A 21,832-nucleotide genomic window follows, 5' to 3' on the forward strand; every position below is an offset into this window, starting at 1 on the left:
GCTGGTCAAGCCTCCAGCGGGGATCCTCACCCCATGTGGGTGTGGCCAGCCTGGATGAGGGGCTGAGGGCCGTTTTCTGGCTGCCCACAGCCCCTTCAGGTTGGGGGGTACTGCTGGGTTGCCTGGCCAGCCTGGGTGAGGGGCTGAGGGCCGTTTTCTGGCTGCCCACAGCCCCTTCAGGTTGGGGGGTACTGCTGGGTTGCCTGGCCAGCCTGGGTGAGGGGCTGAGGGCCGTTTTCTGGCTGCCCACAGCCCCTTCAGGTTGGGGGGTACTGCTGGGTTGCCTGGCCAGCCTGGGTGAGGGGCTGAGGGCCGTTTTCTGGCTGCCCACAGCCCCTTCAGGTTGGGGGGTACTGCTGGGTTGCCTGGCCAGCCTGGGTGAGGGGCTGAGGGCCGTTTTCTGGCTGCCCACAGCCCCTTCAGGTTGGGGGGTACTGCTGGGTTGCCTGGCCAGCCTGGGTGAGGGGCTGAGGGCCGTTTTCTGGCTGCCCACAGCCCCTTCAGGTTGGGGGGTACTGCTGGGTTGCCTGGCCAGCCTGGGTGAGGGGATGATGGCCGTTTTCAGGCTGGCCACGCCCCCTGGCGACCCAAGCTCCCAGCCTCTTCTTTTTTTCTCTTTTTTTTTTCCTGGGATTTATTTATCTTCTATAACTGCAACTTTGTAGCCTTGAGCAGAGCCGAGGGACAGCCATGGCAGGCGGGAAGCTTGGCTTTCTCCATTGCAAGGGGCAACCCAAGCCTCCTGCTCTCTCCAGCTCCGTGGCCGCCGCCATATTAGTTGGGTTAATTTGCATACTCACTCCTGATCGGCTTGTGGGTGTGGCTTGAGCATAGTGAAGGGATGGTTAATTTGCATGTTTCTCTTTTATTATATAGGATATGCTTCTAGTCTTAAATAAAGCTGAGAAAGTATAGATGAGTCAGCAGGAGGCAATATGGTACAGTGGAAAGGAATGAGGTTGTCTGGAGTTTCAACTCCGTCATCCACTAAGAGTTTAACTTTAGACAAGTTGCTTAAGCAATCCACAAATGAGGATAATGACAATAGGGTTTATCATCCTAGGGTAATTATGAATAGTAAGTAAAATAATAAATGAAAAGCTCTTAGCAGAGTTATCAATACTTTGGGTTGTTATTATGATTTCATTAATTATTATTATTGGCATAAATCCATTTTTAGGGCAAGTCCAAGATACACCAATTAAAGTGAGTCACTCACATCGTTTTCCAATAGAAAGGACCGTGCGTTACCATATTCCTGAATATTGGGCCTGTATTTTTAGAGCAGTGTCCTGTTCCTCAAGAATTCCCTGAGGCACCAGGAAAGGATGCTGGTTTTATTCTGAGGGGTTTTGAGCTACAGAACCAGGAGCTATTGGTAAGGGTACGATCTTGAGCTGGTAACCATCGCTGGTTCTGATCAACTGCCTTCTATTCATAATCCTGTAAGAGTGAGTGGTAAGGCAAGCATCACATGCACTTTAAAAATATTGTATGTTAAGATGGTACATAAAGCCAAACCCAGTTCTCACTGAGAGAACTTACGTGTTTTTTTTTTAAAATATATTTTATTGATATTTTACAGAGAGGAAGGGAGAGAGATAGAGAGTTAGAAACATCGATGAGAGAGAAACATCGATCAGCTGCCTCCTCATCACATGCTTTAAAAATATTGTATGTTAAGATGGTACATAAAGCCAAACCCAGTTCTCACTGAGAGAACTTACGTTTTTGACTTATGCTTCCTATAAGCACTGTGATAATTTTTATATAAGCATTTCCAAGCCTGCAGCTACACTCTGACCATTTCCACACGGATGCATCTGTCCCTCTTCTTGGTGGACCAGTTTTAACTATGTCCTAAAGGCTACAAACTCCTTTTATGAACATCACATTTTTCATTTCCCTCAAAATTAGGTTTTTGAAAACCCCCACATAAACACATCAGGGTGTATTTTCAAAGGGCTAGGAAAGTTCTTTGTAAAGATTTAGTTCAGTGAAAATGTCACTTCTGATGAATCAGATACTTGGAATAAAATGGACAACTCACATCGCTGGCAATGTCCCTGGAGGCCTTGGCTGCCACGATCGGGATGGCGTCGCTTCGCAAGTCATAGCCTTTCTTCTTTGCCTCTTCGTTGGCGAGTTTATACAGACTCTAAATTTGGGCCAAAAAAAAAAAATCAGTTGGATGTTGACACTCATATCAAAAAACTGATGGGGGAATTGAAATAATTCACTATGTTCTACAAAGGTAGGTGCCTATAACAACCTTACTTTTGAGAGATCTAAGCCTTCTGCATTTTTAGCTTTTGGTGACAATGAAGAGCTAGTTATATAAGCACTAAAATTATAGGTTGCACGCCCCCATAATAAAATGACTTAAGATGGTGGCTAACCTATCTAAATTCTTTAAATTATGTTTTGCAGAAGAGTAATATACTGTTGATTTACACTGTCAAAGAAACTCCATTTTCTTTGCTGGCAGTACAAAGCTTGGAGAAATACCTAATATATTCTCAGACAGAATCTTAGAGCCACAAACATCTCCACAGGCTTAAACAAAGAGGTTCAATATAAGAAGAGATTGCAGAGAGATAAATGTCAATCTTTGAACTGAGATTTAAATTGCCAACCATGTACATGCAGGATAGAGGAAACCCAGCCTAAGCCCACATAAGATGTCTTAGGATTTTAGTTGATCCCAAATTCCCTGTGCAGGGCAGGGACACAGCTGCCAGCGTGTCCTGAGACACACGGTGCAGGGATGGAGGTCAAATGTCTAAAAGAGAAAAATAGGACATCAACTGTAGTCTACACTGATCATTCCTTACTTGCAGAATTTTGTTTGTTCTGAGAGTCATGTTCTAGGAGAGATGTCATGTGTGCAATGCCCAGGCACTTGGGATGTTTGGATTAGTTGAGAACCTGGGATGAGGTGGCAGGGGAGGCACCATAGTTGCTATTGGCCTCTCCATGGTGTTGGCACAGATTGGTTCTGCATAGCCTCAGAGGACTATGTGTGTCTGCAGAGAGAAATCTTTGAGTCAATACATCAGAAGCACCTTCTAATGGAATTTTCCGGAACAAATGGGTTGACTTATGAGATAAACTTCTTGTCAGTGAGAACACTTAAGCAAAAGCAGGATTATAACCCATCGGGCAGGGACTCCTGTCCTAGGAGAGGCTAACCTCTCAGCCTTAACTATAGGTGCTTCTGCGATGGTACACGGTCCTATGCTCACCAAAGAAAATGGGCTTGCTAATATGTACACTGCCAGGTCCTCTCTGCCTCTGTCTCTCTCTTTCTCTGTGTTATTTGGTACTACTACTGTGATTTTCGTCCTTGACTCAAAAATCTTAAATTTTGATCCTAAACTATAATTTAGGAAAAATATATTACATAGAGAAATATGATTAGCACAGCTATATAGCACAAGGATGAAATAAGTGTATATTTGGTCTATTGCTAATTTCATAACTTAAAAAAATTAATAAGAGGAAAAGGTCTAATTAATCTTATGGTTATTGCTTAAATCATTAGTTCTTATAATTTGTACTTCCTAAAATATAATCTGTGTTACTTGAAGTTTGATGTTTAGGATGGTGACTGAGAAATGCAAGAGTTGCTATTCACATGGAGCAAAAAGAGATTCTTTATAAAGTTGTCCTTTAGTATTACATCCCGAGGAATAGATGAAGTAAGAAACAGCATGCAAATGTTACAGAATTAGCATCTGCTCCCACCTCACTGTAGTTGATTTTGTTCATTCTTGCCAACGTAATTTCTGGGGTGTCTGGCATGATGTGGATCTGGGTCTTGTCTTTGTCCCAGGCTTCTGTGTATAAACGCTATCAAAGAAAGTACTTAATGTCATCAGGGGGAAAATTCAGTGTATAATTAGTAGGAATTTCAGGGCCACAAGAACTTTATAAACAAACATAACAAAAGGCTATGCATTTTTTACATTATGTATTTTATATACATTTCTCAAGTGAAGTAATCAGTTCATAGTAAAATAGTTATTTCTACTAATATGAAATATAATTTAACAAAAGGAAATTGAGAATATCTTTTATGCAAAGATGATTTCCATAAAGATATGCCATTTTATTTAAAAAAACCATAAAATAATTACTAAAAGTAAATATTAGAAATAACATATCAGATTGATATTATAGATAAATTGATGTCTTTTGTTGCTCAGTGCTCTCTTTCTTTCTTTACTTGACTATGCTTCTTTTTCTTTAATTCAGCTTTAGGAGTCCTACCTTGATTCCCTGAATTTTGAAGCCTCACCTTGTTCATGGTGATGGCATTATTCTTGGCCAACACTTGTTCCAGAGAATCAGTCACACTGGTAAATTTAAATTGGTCTGGATGCTGGCGATAGATTTTATCACTCAAAATTTCAGTTGCCTTTTTGCATTTTTCCACATCCAAAGAGCCAATGGGAACCCAGCCGATGCCTCTCATCCACTGAAGATCTGACTTGTACATATTCTGTTGACACAAAAAGGCAATAAATGTCTATCTTCATTGGGAAAAGTTTTCATCTAAAGGATATGAAATAAAGTAAGAGCATTCTTGAAAATATAGTTTGGTGGACAGGCGGGTATCAGACAATATTTCTTTTTGGTTTGGAGGGTTAAATAATTAACACAAGGGAAAAAGAGATGCTAATTCCCCCCTTTGCAGGGACTGGTGAATTTGGTGCCACCTATTGCTACCTTCTCCAAGGAATGTGAGTTCACTGATTTCCCACCTTTGCATGTCATTATGATCCTCAGGTACTCACGTCGCTCTGGATTTCATAGGCCTGCCGAGCGTGGATGACGTCGTTCTGGTCGGGCAGGCACGTCCACTGGTGCAGGTAGTTCTTGTAGTCCACGTCACTGACCAACGTCTGGCACTTCTTGGCCAGCACCACCCCCAGCATGTCCACGGGGCTGCTGTACCTGGTCTTCGACTTCTCAAAGTCCTTCTTGTACTCCCTGTCACTCTGGATCTTGGCCACATGCAAGGACCACATCATTTTGGGGTCGTCCTTGATGTCCCGGGCTCCAATGTGGTGGCCGAGCTGCTTACGATAGCCTTCTTTGTACTTGAACTAGAAGAAGAAAAATGCTGATAGTCACCTATTTTAACTTTAGTAAAAAGCAATTACTAAGGCCACATTTTTCTAATCTTTAAAAAGATAATGATTTGACCAAACTACATAAATATGCATCTTGTAAACCATTTGGAAAATATAGCATATATATGTATACAAAACTAAAATAAAAATGAAGACATTATTCTGCCATTCAGTGATAGCCACTGGAAAAAACTGCTTTTTGTGGTGTGCGTGTGAGAGAGAATAAGATTAAAATAGGAGTCATACTGTATATGGGTTTGTGCTTGCTTTTTCAATTATCATATAAGGATTTCTCTGCATCATTAAATATTCTCTATAAATATGAATTTTAATGGTAACAGATATTATACTGATATATATTAATACTTTTAACCCCTTTGTGATTATTGAACACTTATATTTGAGTTCTGATAGTACTTCCCATATTTTGGAAATAAAAAATATTTTTGAGCAAATTTATGTTTTAAAGAAAATAAATATCCATAGCCAACCACTGCAGAGCCAAACATATGGTCCATATGAATGGTTGAACTTTGAATAAAATAATGTGTCCCATTCATTCAGCCCTTATATGTTCATTGGTTCATAGGGCATGGGTTAGGTGTTGAAGGAATCCTACAATGAGTGTGGTTATATATAAGAATACATCATGTGGAAAAGCCAAAAGGATCTCTGAATTATAGTCAAATACCCAATGCTTTTATTCAGCAAGAAATAGATCATGTTTTGAAATGCATGTTGCTATGAACTCAGACATAACAAGGAATTAGCCTTTGTGTCAAGAATTTCATTACCATTATTTTAAACTATTTACTGAGAAAAAAAATGTTAGCAAGAAATTTAACCTCATAGATTAATTGCTGAATATATTGTTTCAAAATATTCAGATTTGAAACAATATTTACTGAGAAAAAAATGTTAGCAAGAAATTTAACCTCATAGATTAATTGCTCTACCATGTATTCAGGAAAAAGAAAGAAATCTTTGAGCCAAAGCTAAGGCGAAGAACTTTTCAGGTGCACTTACTTCACTTGCAATGTCTCTGGAGGCCTTGGCCGCCTTGATGGGAATAGCATCTAATCGCATATCATAGCCTTTCTTCTTGGCTTCTTCTAGGCCAAGTTTATATAGTTTCTAAAATAGAAATAAATAATCATAAGTTTGATTTATAAAGTGCAGTGTAAGGAGAATATATCATGCACCATAATTACTAGTATATTGCTTACCTCACTGTAATTTATTTTGTTTTGCTTAGCTAGTAAGACTTCAGGGGTGTCTGGCATAATGTGGATACTGGTTTTATCTTTATCCCAAGCTTCAGTATAGAGGCGCTAAAACAAACAAAAAGAAGACACGACTAATGCAAACCAGTAATGAATAGATACATATAACTAATCTGGTTCATCAGAGTACAGAGTCTGCTCTGTGAGTTGGTATTTGTGACACCTTCAGGTCCAGATGTCTCATGTCTGTAAAAGCATAACACTCACTTAAAAACCACTTTAATTCAAAGCAAAATAATTGAAAATGATTTTCCTTTTATAGAAACAGATTTCAGTGTTTACATTCACACACATGCACACACACAGACACACACATACACACACAATTAATACTCCTCCCAAGTAAAAAAAGAACTTACATGGTTCATGGTAATAGCATTGTTTTTTGCCAAAACCATCGGCATGGAGTCCATAAGGCTGGTAAACTTGAATTTATCTGGGTGTTGACGGTAAACATGTTCACTCAAAATCTGCATAGCTCTCTTGTTCTTCTCATCCTCAAGAGAACCACTAGGTAACCAGCCAATGCCTTTTAGCCACTGAAGGTCGGCCTTGTACAAATTCTGAAATTGTAATTGACAAATCACTAAACATAAGCATAATAATATACCCCTAAAATTATAGTATAGTATAGTATAGTATAATATAATATACATTTCAATGCTTAAATTTATGGTAAATTTAAAAAAGTTGGTACGTCTTAAGAATCAACAAAATATTCAGACTTGAAACAATATTTTGAAAAACATTTTAAACAGCAGCTTCAATGCTTAAGTTTATGGTAAATTTAAAAAAGCTGGTACGTCTTAAGAATCAACAAAATATTCAGATTTGAAACAATATTTTGAAAAACATTTTAAACAGCAGCATGTAGAGAAAGACCCAATGTTTCTGGGTCAGCAATGTAGAGGCTTCTACCAAAACAATTGGGGCTTTGCTGGCTCTTTCTTTGTGGAATAATATTTGGGTGCCCGGATAGAGTGTGGGCATTAGTCCAGGGAAGTAGAATTCAGTTGTATAAACTCAATTCCCTTCACTTTGGGGGAACTTTGATACTTAGGAAAGCATATGTGGTGTTTTGTTAGTGAAGGAAAATCTTAGACTCACATCACTCTGGAGGTCATAGGCCTGCCGAGCGTGGATGACGTCGTTCTGGTCGGGCAGGCACGTCCACTGGTGCAGGTAGTTCTTGTAGTCCACGTCACTGACCAACGTCTGGCACTTCTTGGCCAGCACCACCCCCAGCATGTCCACGGGGCTGCTGTACCTGGTCTTCGACTTCTCAAAGTCCTTCTTGTACTCCCTGTCACTCTGGATCTTGGCCACATGCAAGGACCACATCATTTTGGGGTCGTCCTTGATGTCCCGGGCTCCAATGTGGTGGCCAAGCTGCTTGCGAAAGCCTTCCTTGTACTTGTACTAAAGGGAAAAAAATGTCTCATCTTTTTAGAGATTAACTTATATTGCCACTTTTGTGGCAAATGACAAAGCACATTAACTCCAAATATTTCACTAAGCCTAAAGAGCCACAGATATATGCTCTTTTGATAGGAAAGATTAAAGGCTAAATCCAGCTCAAATTTCATGCATAATAAATGCATCCTTGAGCTTATCCTCATCCCACACTGCATCTCGAATCATTTCACTCTGTTTTAATTGGTTACTCGTTGAAAGATTTTGTTCAATTTAAATTGAAGTTGAGACTGCTCGGAAATGATACATTGCAATCAAATCAATATAAATGGGATAAAGTCTTACTTCACTGGCAATTTCTCGGGATGCTTTCGCTGCTTTGACTGATATGGCATCAAGGGGCAGATCGTAGCCTTTTTTCTTCAGCTCCTCATAACCCATTCGATAGAGTTTCTGTCAAAAGATGAAGATCACTTTGGTAAATAAACAATGGAAGCCTAATGAATCCAATGCTAAGTCTTTTAAGAGTACATGGGAATAGTATCTGTGCTCTAAAATACTCAAATGCAATGGGAAATTATGCCCATTGATTGCTATGATGCTGTTTTAAACTTCAAAGCTCTTCAATTACCTAGATCAACAAAATCAAATGTCAGCTCCTTTCAAATGCTTATGAGAATGAAGCAGAAGTAAATTGATAGAGAAATGAAATTAAATATCATTTAGGTGCTGTTTTCCAATTAACTTAAAGTGTTTTATTAGAAGTTTTTGTTAGAAAAGAGCAATAATTGAGAATGTCATTTAATGCCTTTTCATCTAACACCTCTAGTGGGGGAAAAATTATGCCTAGTGAGTTGTCTCTTCTGTGTAGATAAAGCATTGGGATATAGCATCTATTTCACAGTATAAGGTCATCCAGCACCAGCGTAGGATTACATCTGTAGGTATAAAACTAAGTCCTTTATAATTTTTAAAATGTAAGATTTTTTGAGGGAATTTTAAATATTGAATCTGAAAAGCTTAAGTGAAATGATGCGTTTCTTCAGATCTGTTACATAATTGAAAATGTCATTTAATTCACTTTATCCAGAAACCAGATTGTTTAAAATGCCTATTGATCTTGGATTTGTGTTTATGTGTATACTAGAGGCCTCATGCACTGATTCGTACACTGGTGGGGTCCCTCAGCCTGGCCTGCAGGGATCAGGCTGAAACCAGCTCTCCAACATCCCCCGAGGGGTCCTGGATTGCGAGAGGGCACAGGCCAGGCCAAGGGACCCCACCGGTGCACGAATCCATGAACCGGGCCTCTAGCATGCATATATGATCTTTGGTTAATCTCTTCCTGTCCTCCGTGCACTGATTCGTACACTGGTGGGGTCCCTCAGCCGGGCCTGCAGGGATCAGGCTGAAACCAGCTCTCCAACATCCCTCGAGGGGTCCTGGATTGCGAGAGGGCACAGGCCAGGCCAAGGGACCCCACCGGTGCACGAATCCATGAACCGGGCCTCTAGCATGCATATATGATCTTTGGTTAATCTCTTCCTGTCCTCCCCCTCCCTCCTTTCCTCTGAGATTCATCAGTCTGTTCCATGTTTCCATGCCTGTGGTTTCTGCTCCTGCATTGAGCATCTGCCCCCTGGTGGCCAGTGCGCATCATAGCTACTGGCCGGTCAGCAGGTCACTTAGCCTTTTATATATATAGTTTTCTCTTTGTGGCATTTCTTTAATACTGTACATTGCTTCATATTAAAGTCTTTCTATTAGAGTTTAGAATTTGTCTTTAACATATTTAATTTTTATGTCTAACTACTTCAGGAGGTTATGCTATGCTGACAATAAAAATAAAAATGAAATTGTCCTGCATGAGTTTTAATATGCTCACTCATTTGAAATTTCATTGAATTTTGTGTGTGTCAGGCACTATACTAGTGAAGCACTGCAGATCCAATAGTAATTGTCTCTGCCCCCAAGGAGCTCCTATCTATGTGGGGGAGAGTGATATAAACCATTACATTATGACAATATATGTAATGATGGACTACAAGGAACAGACAGCACACATCCCCACTCTGCCTGAGATAGGGAGTGCAAATTATGTTGATGTTCAAGCTAAAAGCCACTAAATGAGGAATCTAAGTCACATGTAGTTCCTTAATGAAAATAATACAGTCATTCAAAATAACTTTCAAATAAATGTACTGCCTTAGAACCAATTAAAATGAACTTTCTTAAAACACATGCTGAATTGGAAACTCACATCACTTGTGTTGATTAAGTTTGCTTTAGCCAGAATAATGTCAGGTGTATCCGGCATGATGTGGACTTGAGTCTTGTCCTTGTCCCAGGCTTCTCTATAAAGTCTCTAAAATGAGAAATAAGAGTTGTTAGATTAGTGAATGACATAGTTAACTTCAAACAGGATTACTGAATTCATCTGAATTAAGCCTTATGACAGATAGCATAAGCAGAGAGCGTACGCAGAAAACAGCTCCAGTATTTCTTGATTTATCTGGGACATAATTGCCTTTCAAAAGAGAGATTATGGATTACCTTTTCCAAGTTACAGATAACCCTGCCTATAAGAAGTCAACCCAAGTAATGGGAGCCTTTGCCAAGATCATCAAATGGAGCAGCAACTCCCCATCTGTTAGACCGTAAAAGTCTCCCTCAGTGTTTCATTGGGAGACTGCCCTTGCTTTCTGAAAAGATGACATACTGGTAGTCCCAGTATGTCTAGAAATTAGGGAGTCTCATTTCCTCTGTGGTTTATTATTTATAGTCATACCACATAATTATTTGAGGGGGGGGGTTAGGATTCCCAAAAAGATTTCATATGAAAACTTATCAAAAATCCTTGTACATCCCAGAGCCATTCTCTTTGTCTTTCTTCACAGAAGATAAAGAGATGCAAACAAAAATCTCACTGATTTACTAAAACTAGGAAGTTAACCTTGTCAGAGAATCTTTCTACATTCTCATAAATGACAAAGTATAAAATAGTAATGGCAGTGGAGAAACTTGGAGACACTATTTTAAACAAGTGATCAAAGTTAAAATATCAGTAAAGGGACAAATTGATGCCATGTATCTCTTGGTATAATGTATGGAGGAGGATACAACATGTGTTATCCTGTAAAAATACAAAACTTGAATCTAATCATATCATGAGGAAACACCATACAAACCCAAATTAAGGGTGATTCTATAAAATAACTGGCTTGTACTCTTCTCAGATGTCAAGGACTTGCAAAACAAAGAAATAGTGAGAAACGAGTCCAGATTCAAGAAGACTAAAGACATGACAAATGAATTCAATGTGTGATCTTTGATTGGATACTGGATCAGAAATTTTTAAAAATTTTGTCTAAAGAACATTAGTGGTAAAAGTGTATAAATTCTGTAGACTAGTATTGTTTCAACATTATAATTTCCTGATTTTGATCATTGCACTGTGGTTATGTTCTTTCGAATGTTCTTGTTTTCAAAAACACACAATGAAGTATTTAGGGATAGAGTGGCATTGTGAAGATGAAAGAAAGAGGAGAAAGAGAGAGAAAAAAGCATTTGTAAAATTATTTGTACTATTTTTGCAACTTTTCTGTATGCCAGAAATTATTTCATTATAAGAAATTTTGAAAGTATCATTTGTTTCTTGGGTTTATGAATTTCCCTTTGAGGCATGCAGTATGGAGCGTGTGGGGTTGGCACTTTTCTCCTTCCTGAGCATGCTTACTCCAGTCCATATAACCCAGAGAAGGTAATTAAGACCTTCAGGGCAAAAACCAAGCAAGCCTGTGAATTTCCATATACATTTTTCCTGGTTCTGCGCTAACCTTTCTGACTAAGATCCAAGTTTCTCAACCTGCGCTATTAGCTGTATCCTGGATGATTCTTTGTAGGGGTGCGTCCAGGAAGAGGCTGTCCCATACATTCTGAAATGCTGGCAGCATATCTGTCTTCTATCCACTAGATGCCAGTAGCATGCCACCCTCAAGTTGTCACAACCAAAAAGGTCTCTAGGTGTTGCCAAATGCCCCTGTGTGACAAAATTGTTCCTGGTTGAGAACCATTAAGTCAGGCCAGATGTTTAATGGCATGTGTCACTTTTACTCCATGGAAAACAGAGAAAATGCTAATATTTGTTTATTCTGAGGTAGATGTATTGGTCTATTCAAAAGGAGAGACAGCAGGCTCAAGGACCTCAGGGCCCCTCTCCTGAGACCTGAGGGGAGTAATCGCTCAGCATTTCTATAACCAGGGCACACTGTTGACAAGTCTGTCCTGAGGCATTGATGTTGATAAATTTCATGACCCAGGGTTTTTCTCTTGGCCACCTTATTAGCTCATAGCTTTGTACACAGGCCTGCTTCATGGAGAAAAAAGAAACTTGGTCTCAAAGGGGGAAATATTTTCCATAACTTTGTTGCTTTATGAGCCAGCTAGTTGGATTCAAATTTCTTTCATAAAAAAAAGCTTGAACATTCATGATAAAGCTGACATGTCAGCATTTTCTGTAAATTTTGGATACCAAAATTGCAAGAAATCTGTGAGAGGTAGAATGGGAAGGGGGGAGCTACAGTTTATCAAATGTTTACTATAAGCTGATTATGAGCTTATATATATTATGTGAAAACTAATATGTCTGACATGTGTAAAATATATAGCATATTATATATATTTAGATTCTTCTAAGACCAAAATGGTTATTATTATGTATTAATTTAAACTTTCTTACCAGTTCCAGAATCTCAGTGCACATTATCCAACTTATCATAATTTTCAGGGTTATACTTTTTTAGAATTACTCTATACTGCTATTTTTCCTTTATTTTATTCACTAAATATTTATTGAGCACCTAGTATGTGCCAGCTACTGGTGTCAGTGCTGGAGAAGGAAGTTAAAGATGGGATACACATTTATATATAAATGTTTATGTATGCTTTAGCTAAACAAAATGCATTATAATTATCGGGAAGAAAATTAACTCTTTATAACATTTCCATTGTATCTGTGGTGCAAGGTACTGAGGCTATCTCTTATAGACTATACCCCAATAACAGCATACTTTTTTTTGAAAGTTGAGTGCATTGGGGTTTCAATGCACTCAACTTTCAAAAAAAAAGTATGTTTTATAGTTTTCTCATTACACTTTGAATAAATGAACAAACAAGCTTTTGGGCACAAAAATTGATACCCATTTTTACACGATCCAGTGTAGGGTAGTTGATAATTCAAATGAAGCAACTAAATGTAAAACATTATGCTGTGTTGTGCTATCTGTGTGATGTGCCACTGTTATATTGAACACCTACCAAGTATCAGGCACTATAAGTTATTTCATTTATTTCCAAAAAAATTATACTCACATCACTCCTATTTTTGGCATTGGTCTTTGCCAGAACTACGTCCATGGCATCAGGAATGCTGGTGAACTTGTTTTTGTCTGCAGGCTGGCGATACTTCTTCTCACTGATGATTTCTGAGGCCCGCTTGTTCTTTTCTGCCTCCAAAGAACCCAGGGGACTCCATCCTATGCCTCTCAGCCACTCGAGGTCAGACTTATACATATTCTGTGAAAAAACAAAGCAAGCCTCAAAATCCCATCCTCCTCGGGGCCCTTGACTCAAGAGAGTCTATGCATTCACAAGCAGATCTGTTTTGGATATTCAGTAATAATTCCTCTTTCTAGTTTCTGTCTCTCTGCAACTAAATGGCCTCTCCTTTGAGATAGGAAGTTATATATAAACAATTAGATTTAATAGATGCTGACCTCACTCTGTATTTCATAAACTTTTTTAGCTTGGATAACATCGTTCTGGTCGGGCAGGCACGTCCACTGGTGCAGGTAATTCTTATAGTCCACATCGCTGACCAAGGCCTGGCATTTCTTGGCCAGCACCACCCCCAGCATGTCCACTGGGCTGGTGTACTTGGTCTTCCACTTCTCAAAGTCCTTCTTGTACTCCCTGTCACTCTGCATTTTGGCTACGTTCATGGACAGCACAAGCTTTGGATCATCTTGCAGACTCCGGAATCCAATATGGTGGCCGAGTTGCTTGCGGTAGCCTTGTTTATATTTAAACTGAAATCAGAGGAAACAGTTATTTTAGTTACTGTTAAGCAGAGGTTAAGTTCAGTTTGCTTTGGTTGTATGTTTGTTTTTGAAAACTGAAATGAGAGAAGGTGTGTCTATGTTAACGTAGTAAGAAATGTAAAAACTTAAGCAGAGACTTTCAAAGAAATGTAATGTAATTGAATATTCAGAGAGGTTGCAGTGAGAAATTAATTCCAATACATTGTGTATGCTGACTTTCTTTTTTATTTTATTTTATTTTTTAAATTGTTTTATTTCTTAAAGTATTACAAAGACCAGAGAGGTTGCAGTGAGAAATTAATTCCAATACAGTGTGTATGCTGACTTTAGGGTAGTGTTTGATAAAGCACTTATGATATCCTTATGGAATAATGGGAAAGTATGGGCTGAATGGCAAAATTTAGGAAGATTCATGACTTGATGAATGGCCTAATAGTGTAGATTAATTAAGCACCAGGATTTTTAGTGACTCGCCATATGGTTATGTCATATAAATTTGTCCTGTTCAGGATCCATTTCTTAATGCACATATGGCTAAAAACAACTAAATATGTTAGATTTGAAAAAAAATTCTACAAATTCTACATGATCTCAACATATTGTCAATGTGGATCAAAACAAACTACATGAATTTCAGAAAGTAAAAGTGAAATCCAGTATTTAGATTCAATTGGGAAAATTGCATTAATACCAGATGATGATAACAACAATGATAATAGAGATAGTAATAGCAGCATTTACATAATACTAGATGCTGAGCGCATATTACACCTCATGGAAGTAGATTCTACTCTCTCTTGACACCCAGCTTCATGGTTATGTATATTAAAAATACTCAGGAGTTCAAGTTGACTATAAGCTCTATGTGGGCAATCTGACAAAACTGCTTATAAAAAAGTAGCATCACTGATTCTGTAGAGACACAAAGGCAAGTCAGGAGCTCATTTACTCTTGCCTGACCTCCTGTAACAGGAAGACAACACCAAGGTTTAGGCACTCTATTTTGAGAGGGGTTTTGAGAAAAAAACAAAAAACAGAGTTAATCACAAGTAGAATGATCAGGAAATTGAAGGAATTATAAAATCAAGGAGAATAAGTAAGAAACTTCAAATGTTTGAAGAGAAAATAAACAGAGTAAATTACAAGTAGAATGATCAGGAGATTGAAGGAATTATAAAACTAAAATCAAAGGAGAATAAGTAAGAAACTTCAAATGTTTGAAGAGATATCAGGTAAAAGAGGAAATAAGATACTTTGTGGTGTTTCTAAACACAGAACTAGAGCTGATGGGTAACATAGTTAAGTTCCATGTAAGATAATGTATAATAACAATTCCAGATGATCCAACAAGGAAATGGACACAAAAATCCTTATATTTTGTAAGTATTCACAGACGGGATGGCCACGTGTTAGAGATGGAGAGAAGGTAAAGCACTGAGTAGGTAGATTGGATTAAATAACCTTTAAGTTATCTTCTAACTCTAAATTCTATGATTTTAATTTATTAAGTATTTATAAAAATAGCTTTAATTTTCTTAAATTTTATAGATACAAAAACCATTTGAAACCAAAAAGTGATATAATCTCTACAATGGTGGGAAAGTTCACTTATAGTTAATTTAATTTTGGGGTAAGATTTCAAAAGTTTCTAACCATAGGTTCACATGGAAAGAAAACAGGTACTACCAAATGTTGCATTGTTAGAAAATTATTGATGCATTTCTTCCGTTCCTAAGCTATCTTTACCTTATGGGGAGCACATAACATTAAATGAAAATGAGTTTATGTTCCGGGGGACATACAATCATCATTATTGCCATTATTGCTCTAGTTTCATCACACATTGATTCATTTTACTGAGGTATTGACCTTCAAGCCAGAAATTAGGTAATAATACATTATCTAATTAGGTTTCCAACACTCCTGGAGTGCCACCGATTAATTGGATTAGGGAGAATCTTCTCTTATATTCTTAGAATTTATTGTTAGAGTCTGTCTTTAGAAAGTCTTTCTCTCCAAACCCATTTCTTGTTTTGTCTGATTTAAAAGGTTTTGATTAAGAGGTTGTGCTTCCCTATGAAATTATGGTAATTTATTCTCTACAGCCAAGGTCCTCTGATTTTTGTGTGATTAATTCTTGGGATTAACAAAATGAGGCATTAACCATAAAAATATATCCTTACAGAAATCAGAGTAGGACTTACATCACTAGCAATGTCTCTCGAAGCTTTGGCCAGCTGTACAGAAATTGCATCAACGGGGAGATCATAGCCTTTCTTCAGAGCTTCTTCCCATCCAAGTTTATAGAGTTTCTGAAAATTAAAGAAATTATTTAATAGTCAGTGTATTTTAAAACCCCAACAAATTCCTGAAATTTACCTAGAGAATAAATAGAGATCTGGGTAAACCTAACATCATCTACTTCCTCTCTAAAGATGGGGATAAAAACAAAACAAGCTGTTTAATAGGGCACTGACTAAGCATCACATGGTCTGGCTTCAGTTTTTTGGCTGAGATACCCCTCCTCCCCAGGATAAGTGAGTATGGCCTTTTCTGTTCACTCATTTATGGGCATAGATCAGATATATCTGGTAATGTTCCCATACTATGTACTCATATTTTGAACACAGATGCTAAAATAATTGATAACAAAAAGTCAGGTGACAAAATATTGATTATCTAAGTGATAAAACTAATAGATGATGAAATGTCTTTTGTAAGGTGCAATAAATGAGTTAACCTTTCTGAGTCAAATTCATTGAATGGAGGCATGTGTGTGAAAACTGGATAATAATAAAAACAGCTGAAAGCCACCCAGTACTATGTACCAGGCACTGTGCTGAGAGCCTTACGTGAAATTTCTCACTGGGCCCTCACAGCAATTCAACGTCATAGGCACTGTTATGGTCCCAATTTTAGGGATGAGGAAACTAAGGTTTAGATTCAATATTATACAAATTATAAATGGCAAAACCAAAACTCATACCAGTTCTGTTTGATATAATATTTTCTTTCAATAATTATTTACTGATTTCCTACTCTCTGCCAAACACAATAAGTACCAAGAAAAACAAAACAGGTACAGCATTTGCCTCCATGGAACATACAATCGTAACTGAAGCTCTTGCTTTTATCCACATTTTGCAACATCCCTAGGCTAGCCAGTTTGTGTCATTCATTTCCAATGCTTTAGCATTTATTTACATCAGTTATTTACCATTACATCACTTAATAAGTTTAATTAATTTTGAGCCCAATTTTTATAAACTTTACCTGACTGTATATTGTTTGATTCTGCTTGGCTTGTAAAATATCCGGTGTATCAGGCATCAAATGAATCTTGGTTTTATCTTTGTTCCAATCAACAGTGTATAATTGCTGGGAAGTTAAAAAAAAAAAAGGCATTTGAAATTTGAATAACTTTTAGAACAAACCAGAAAGAAAAAAAAATGCAGCAGAGTATTGGAATGCACACAATTTGAATTAAATTAAATTAAATTAATTTAGTAACTAAAGTAGCATATAATTCAGAGAAGACACCAAAACCAAACTCAGATTTTAAAACAGAACCTTTTAAATGTTTTCTTCTATGATAAATAAAAAATACTTAAGATATAATAATTTAAAAAATAATTTCTAACTTAATGAGAAGGGCAGGAGAAATAAAAATACGGGGTAGGCAGCAGAAGAAAATGGTGTAGGGGCGTGCTCTGGAACTGTCTGCCCTGCCCAGTAGTGGTGAACCAGAATCAAACATCCCAAACAAGAACCAGAGGCTGCTAGCTCCGCCTCACTTGGGACTGTACGGAAGGATGGCTGTTTCGTCTACCTTGTTCATGGTAAGCGCATTCTGCTTGGCAAGAACCATGTCCATGGAGTCAGTCAGCTTCTTAAACTGGAAAGTGCTAGGGTGCTGGCGGTATTTCTGATCACTGGCATATTCAGTTGCTTTCTTGGCCTTCTCCACTTCTAGGGAACCAGCTGGACTCCAGCCAAGCCCTTTGTACCATTCGTTGTAGTCCTGCTTATATTCATTCTATAAAGACAAGAGGCAACTCTACTTTACCTTACCAATTTAGACACAAAGTGTGGCATAGAAGACTGTGATCCCTGCCCATGCTAGCAATCCATCGCCCTGAAAGGAGAGAGCCTTACGTCACTCTGTATGTGATTCATATTCTTGCTCAGCTGGATGTTCATGGAATCTGGAAGGAGGATGTACTTGTGAATCAGGTGCTTATAGTTGGTGTTGGAGATGTTGGCTTGGGCATCCTTGGCAGCCGTGACACTGAGCATGTTGGGAGGGGTGTGGTAGCTGGTCTTCGTCTTCTCATAGTTTTTCTTGTACTCCCGATCAGATTGCATCTTAGCCACTTGCATGGAATGGACTAACTTGGGATCGTCCTCAAGACTGCGGAAACCAACCATTTTCCCCCTCTCCTTTTCATAGTTATATTTATATTTATACTGTGAAGAAAATTGGAATATTTATTCAAAGCAATTCAAATCATTCTAGTGTCAGCATTCTGTACTTCATAACAAGTAATACTTGTATAGAATTCTACAGTTCACAAAACACATTTTCCACATTTATTTGTATAACTTGACACAACCCTACCTTACCAGATAGATAGCAAAGTTATTGCCCCCATTTTATGGATAAGTAAGCTGAGAGCCAGAGGTGAGGGACTTATAAGGTCACTAAGGATTAGAAGCCAGATTTTATGATGATACACCATACTGACTTCCACACATATTCTGCTGTTAGTGTTAAAGAGGTCTACAGTTGGTAAGAGAGTATAGCAAATGAGAGGAAAGGAGAGATGGAGAACAGCGATAGAGGAAAGAGAAAGTATAACTGGGGGGTGGCAAAGGAAAGAGTGCTCTGAAATGTGCTTCTCTCACTACCCCCAAATCATTCAGCACTCACTATGAGTGGATTTCTTGGACAAACAACCAAATGAAAGAACTGAGTTTCACAAAGCTTATATTATGGCAGTGGTGTGCTGGTACACCAGCTCCCTAGGGGGAAAAACCCTAAATTGTCATCTTTGCCAATTTCTGTGATGTAAATACTCCCACTGTGGCTGATGTCAAGCTACCAACAGTTTAATAACCGGTTTGCACAATTCCCGATTATTTAACCATCAGTTGTCATCAGCACCCCCAGTACAGCACTTCATGAGACATCCTGTTAGGAAGACAGATCCTAAGAGGCAAGAACAGTACAAGTCTTTGGATTTCTACAGGCCATAGCCTTGGTGACTTAGGGATTCTCGCCCCCCAGAAATACCAGAGAAAACAAAAGCACAAAGCTAAGAGGCATTCACAGAATAGAATGAGGCTATTGTGAGCAGGCACATCCCCACCCCTCATACTCTAGCACTAAGTTTCTCCAGAACTGAGCTGTTACTATTCTGGTAGATTAGAACCCCCCAGCCAGGGGACTGCTCTCCTTCAGACTTACATCACTTGCAATATCTCTTGAGGCCTTGGCAGCTTTGATAGAAATGGCATCAGTCCTGAGATCGTAGCCTTTCTTTTTAGACTCTTCCATAGAAAGTTTGTAGAGTTTCTGTAAAGAGAGGCCAGGGAATAGTTTTCTTATAAATAGGTAAGCCTAGATTTATTTTTAAAAAGTAAACTAGCATTGTTTTTATTTTTGAACAGAATGTTTCACTGGTGGATCAATGGCTACATGTTCTCACAAATAACATAATTGTGTTTGGAAAAAAATCAATTACAAGCTCATACATATCTTCAAGAACCTTCCAGAAAAAAAAAAAGAAAAAAGAAACTACCAGAAAAAGTAAAAGTTCTCCATCTCTATGAAGTTATAAATATGCTTTTTAAAAATGTGAGTGGGGGCGTGGGGGGATAAGGACACATATGTAATACCTTAATCAATAAAGAAAAAAATAATAAAAATAATAAATAAATAAAATAGGAATAAAAAGTTTAGATAGAAAAAAAAGTGAAAGCCCAGTAGATTCTTACTGATGCATTTTATCAAATAAGAGTCCAGGGATGACTACAAAACAGCCACATTCTTACATTAAAAAATTTCATTGTTTTGCAGTTGATATTTTTATTTATATAATTGTGTTGACTCTACAACCCAAAAAGAAGACAGCAATTTCAAATCCCTATGTAATTCAAACAAAGGAAAGAAAAAATAAATAAAACTTGGCAGAATTAGAGGATTTCCTAGCAACTATGGTTAGGATGAGAAAGGAAGTGAAATAAATCACCTCTGCATTTTCTGACATTAAGTGTTGTACATGTCTTTTAATGAGGCTCGCCCAAATTCTTCAAAACATGCATTTTCCTTTTCCATTTAACTTTCTCAGACCCCTTCTTTAGAACCATCTCAAAAGCTTGGTGGATGGATTCTAAGAATGAAGTCCTAGGATTCTCACTTCCTTTTTCTCTTCTCCTGGCCCACAAGTGCTTCTCTTCTTGCCAAGTATCTTAGTTTGAGAAGGAGGACCTGCCCCTAAAACAAAATGGACCTGCCCTTCAAATTTCAATTCCTAGGCCTGAGTCCCATCCACAGTTCAACTCCAACAGTTTGCAAAACAAGACAGAGAAAGATTCTCATTTTTGGATTCCCACTCTTACTTTCAAAACATTTACTCTTATAATTAAGGCATATTGATTAGCTAATTCATTTTTACTGCTTCAAATAGGCAGGAAAGAAAGATGACAACAGGGGTAATGATACTTACATCGCTCATGTTAACGGCATTTGCCTTTGCCAAAATAATCTGGGGGATATCGGGCATGATGTGGACTTTGGTCTTATCAGCCTCCCATGCTTGTTTGTAGAGGTGCTAGAGAGTAAAAACAAACAAACAAAAAACCCCGTGGAAGTCAATATCTTACAAGGAGCCTTGCTTAGTACATATATGTCATTGTACATAAATATCAATATTTTATGTATTTTATTAGTTAGGTCTTATTTCTATAAAATTTAAATAAAAAGGTGCTCATTTAAACAAGACAATGGAGAGGATGTCTTAGGATAGAAAAGAAAATGTCCTATCCTCTTATTGGACAGCCTGGAGATCGCATCTCCATTCTAAAATTTTCTAGGATATTAAAGCCCACATATAGTCCTTTTTAAATATAAATGAGGACATATATGCTAGTTAGGCCTTATTTTTATAAAATTTAAATAAAAAGGTGCTCATTTAAACAAGACAATGGAGAGGATGTCTTAGGATAGAAAAGAAAATGTCCTATCCTCTTATTGGACAGCCTGGAGATCGCATCTCCATTCTAAAATTTTCTAGGATATTAAAGCCCACATATAGTCCTTTTTAAATATAAATGAGGACATATATGCATAATAATCTACAACTTGCCTTTTTTACTTAATAATATAGGTTAGAGATCTTTTAAGCCTCTTAAAATAATTTACTTTATATAAAAAGCTTACTATCCCATGAGGAGGTGTAACCCAATTGACTTAGCAGGTTCTTTGCTGACAGTGTTTGATTTGTTGTTTGCAATCTTCTACAAGTCATGGCGCCATGGTCTTAGTGGTGGACCTAGAACATGTTGCCCCAAATATTGGCAGACAGCCTCCACTTGTCACCTGCTGCACAGTTTGCTGCCTCACTCAAGAGCACACCCTTCCCTGGTGGCCACATCCAGTGACTCATCAAAGTGTGAATGGTTAGGTCAACGCAGGCTGCATCTGCCAGGCCACATGCACTCAAGGGCCTAACAGTCAGACTCTTCTTTCTGCCTGGTTCTCCCTCCCACAGGTACTGAATCCTAAAAAGTGCCGCATACTCTAAATTGCATCTCAGCATCTCTACTTAGAGATCCTAACCTGCAAAAATATATTAGTGTGTGTGTGTGTGTGTGTGTGTGTGTGTGTGTGTGTGTGTGT

The 21,832-nt window shown here is 38.0% G+C and overlaps 1 protein-coding gene across 1 annotated transcript in view; it reads right to left on the minus strand.

The window, feature by feature from the left end:
- Window positions 1-21,832, minus strand: part of NEB (nebulin) — a 195,250-nt gene that overhangs the window by 107,465 nt on the left and 65,953 nt on the right. Inside the window, 18 exon segments of the mRNA XM_014534158.1 lie at window positions 2,051-2,158; window positions 3,748-3,852; window positions 4,301-4,504; window positions 4,800-5,111; window positions 6,165-6,272; window positions 6,365-6,469; window positions 6,781-6,984; window positions 7,529-7,840; window positions 8,180-8,287; window positions 10,095-10,199; window positions 13,205-13,408; window positions 13,609-13,920; window positions 16,137-16,244; window positions 17,206-17,310; window positions 17,762-17,968; window positions 18,088-18,399; window positions 19,400-19,507; window positions 20,661-20,765. Of these exon segments, the coding sequence (XP_014389644.1) occupies window positions 2,051-2,158; window positions 3,748-3,852; window positions 4,301-4,504; window positions 4,800-5,111; window positions 6,165-6,272; window positions 6,365-6,469; window positions 6,781-6,984; window positions 7,529-7,840; window positions 8,180-8,287; window positions 10,095-10,199; window positions 13,205-13,408; window positions 13,609-13,920; window positions 16,137-16,244; window positions 17,206-17,310; window positions 17,762-17,968; window positions 18,088-18,399; window positions 19,400-19,507; window positions 20,661-20,765 (3,132 nt within the window).

This window comes from Myotis brandtii, unplaced genomic scaffold, assembly GCF_000412655.1.
Source record: "Myotis brandtii unplaced genomic scaffold, ASM41265v1 scaffold125, whole genome shotgun sequence".
Taxonomy (NCBI): domain Eukaryota; kingdom Metazoa; phylum Chordata; class Mammalia; order Chiroptera; family Vespertilionidae; genus Myotis; species Myotis brandtii.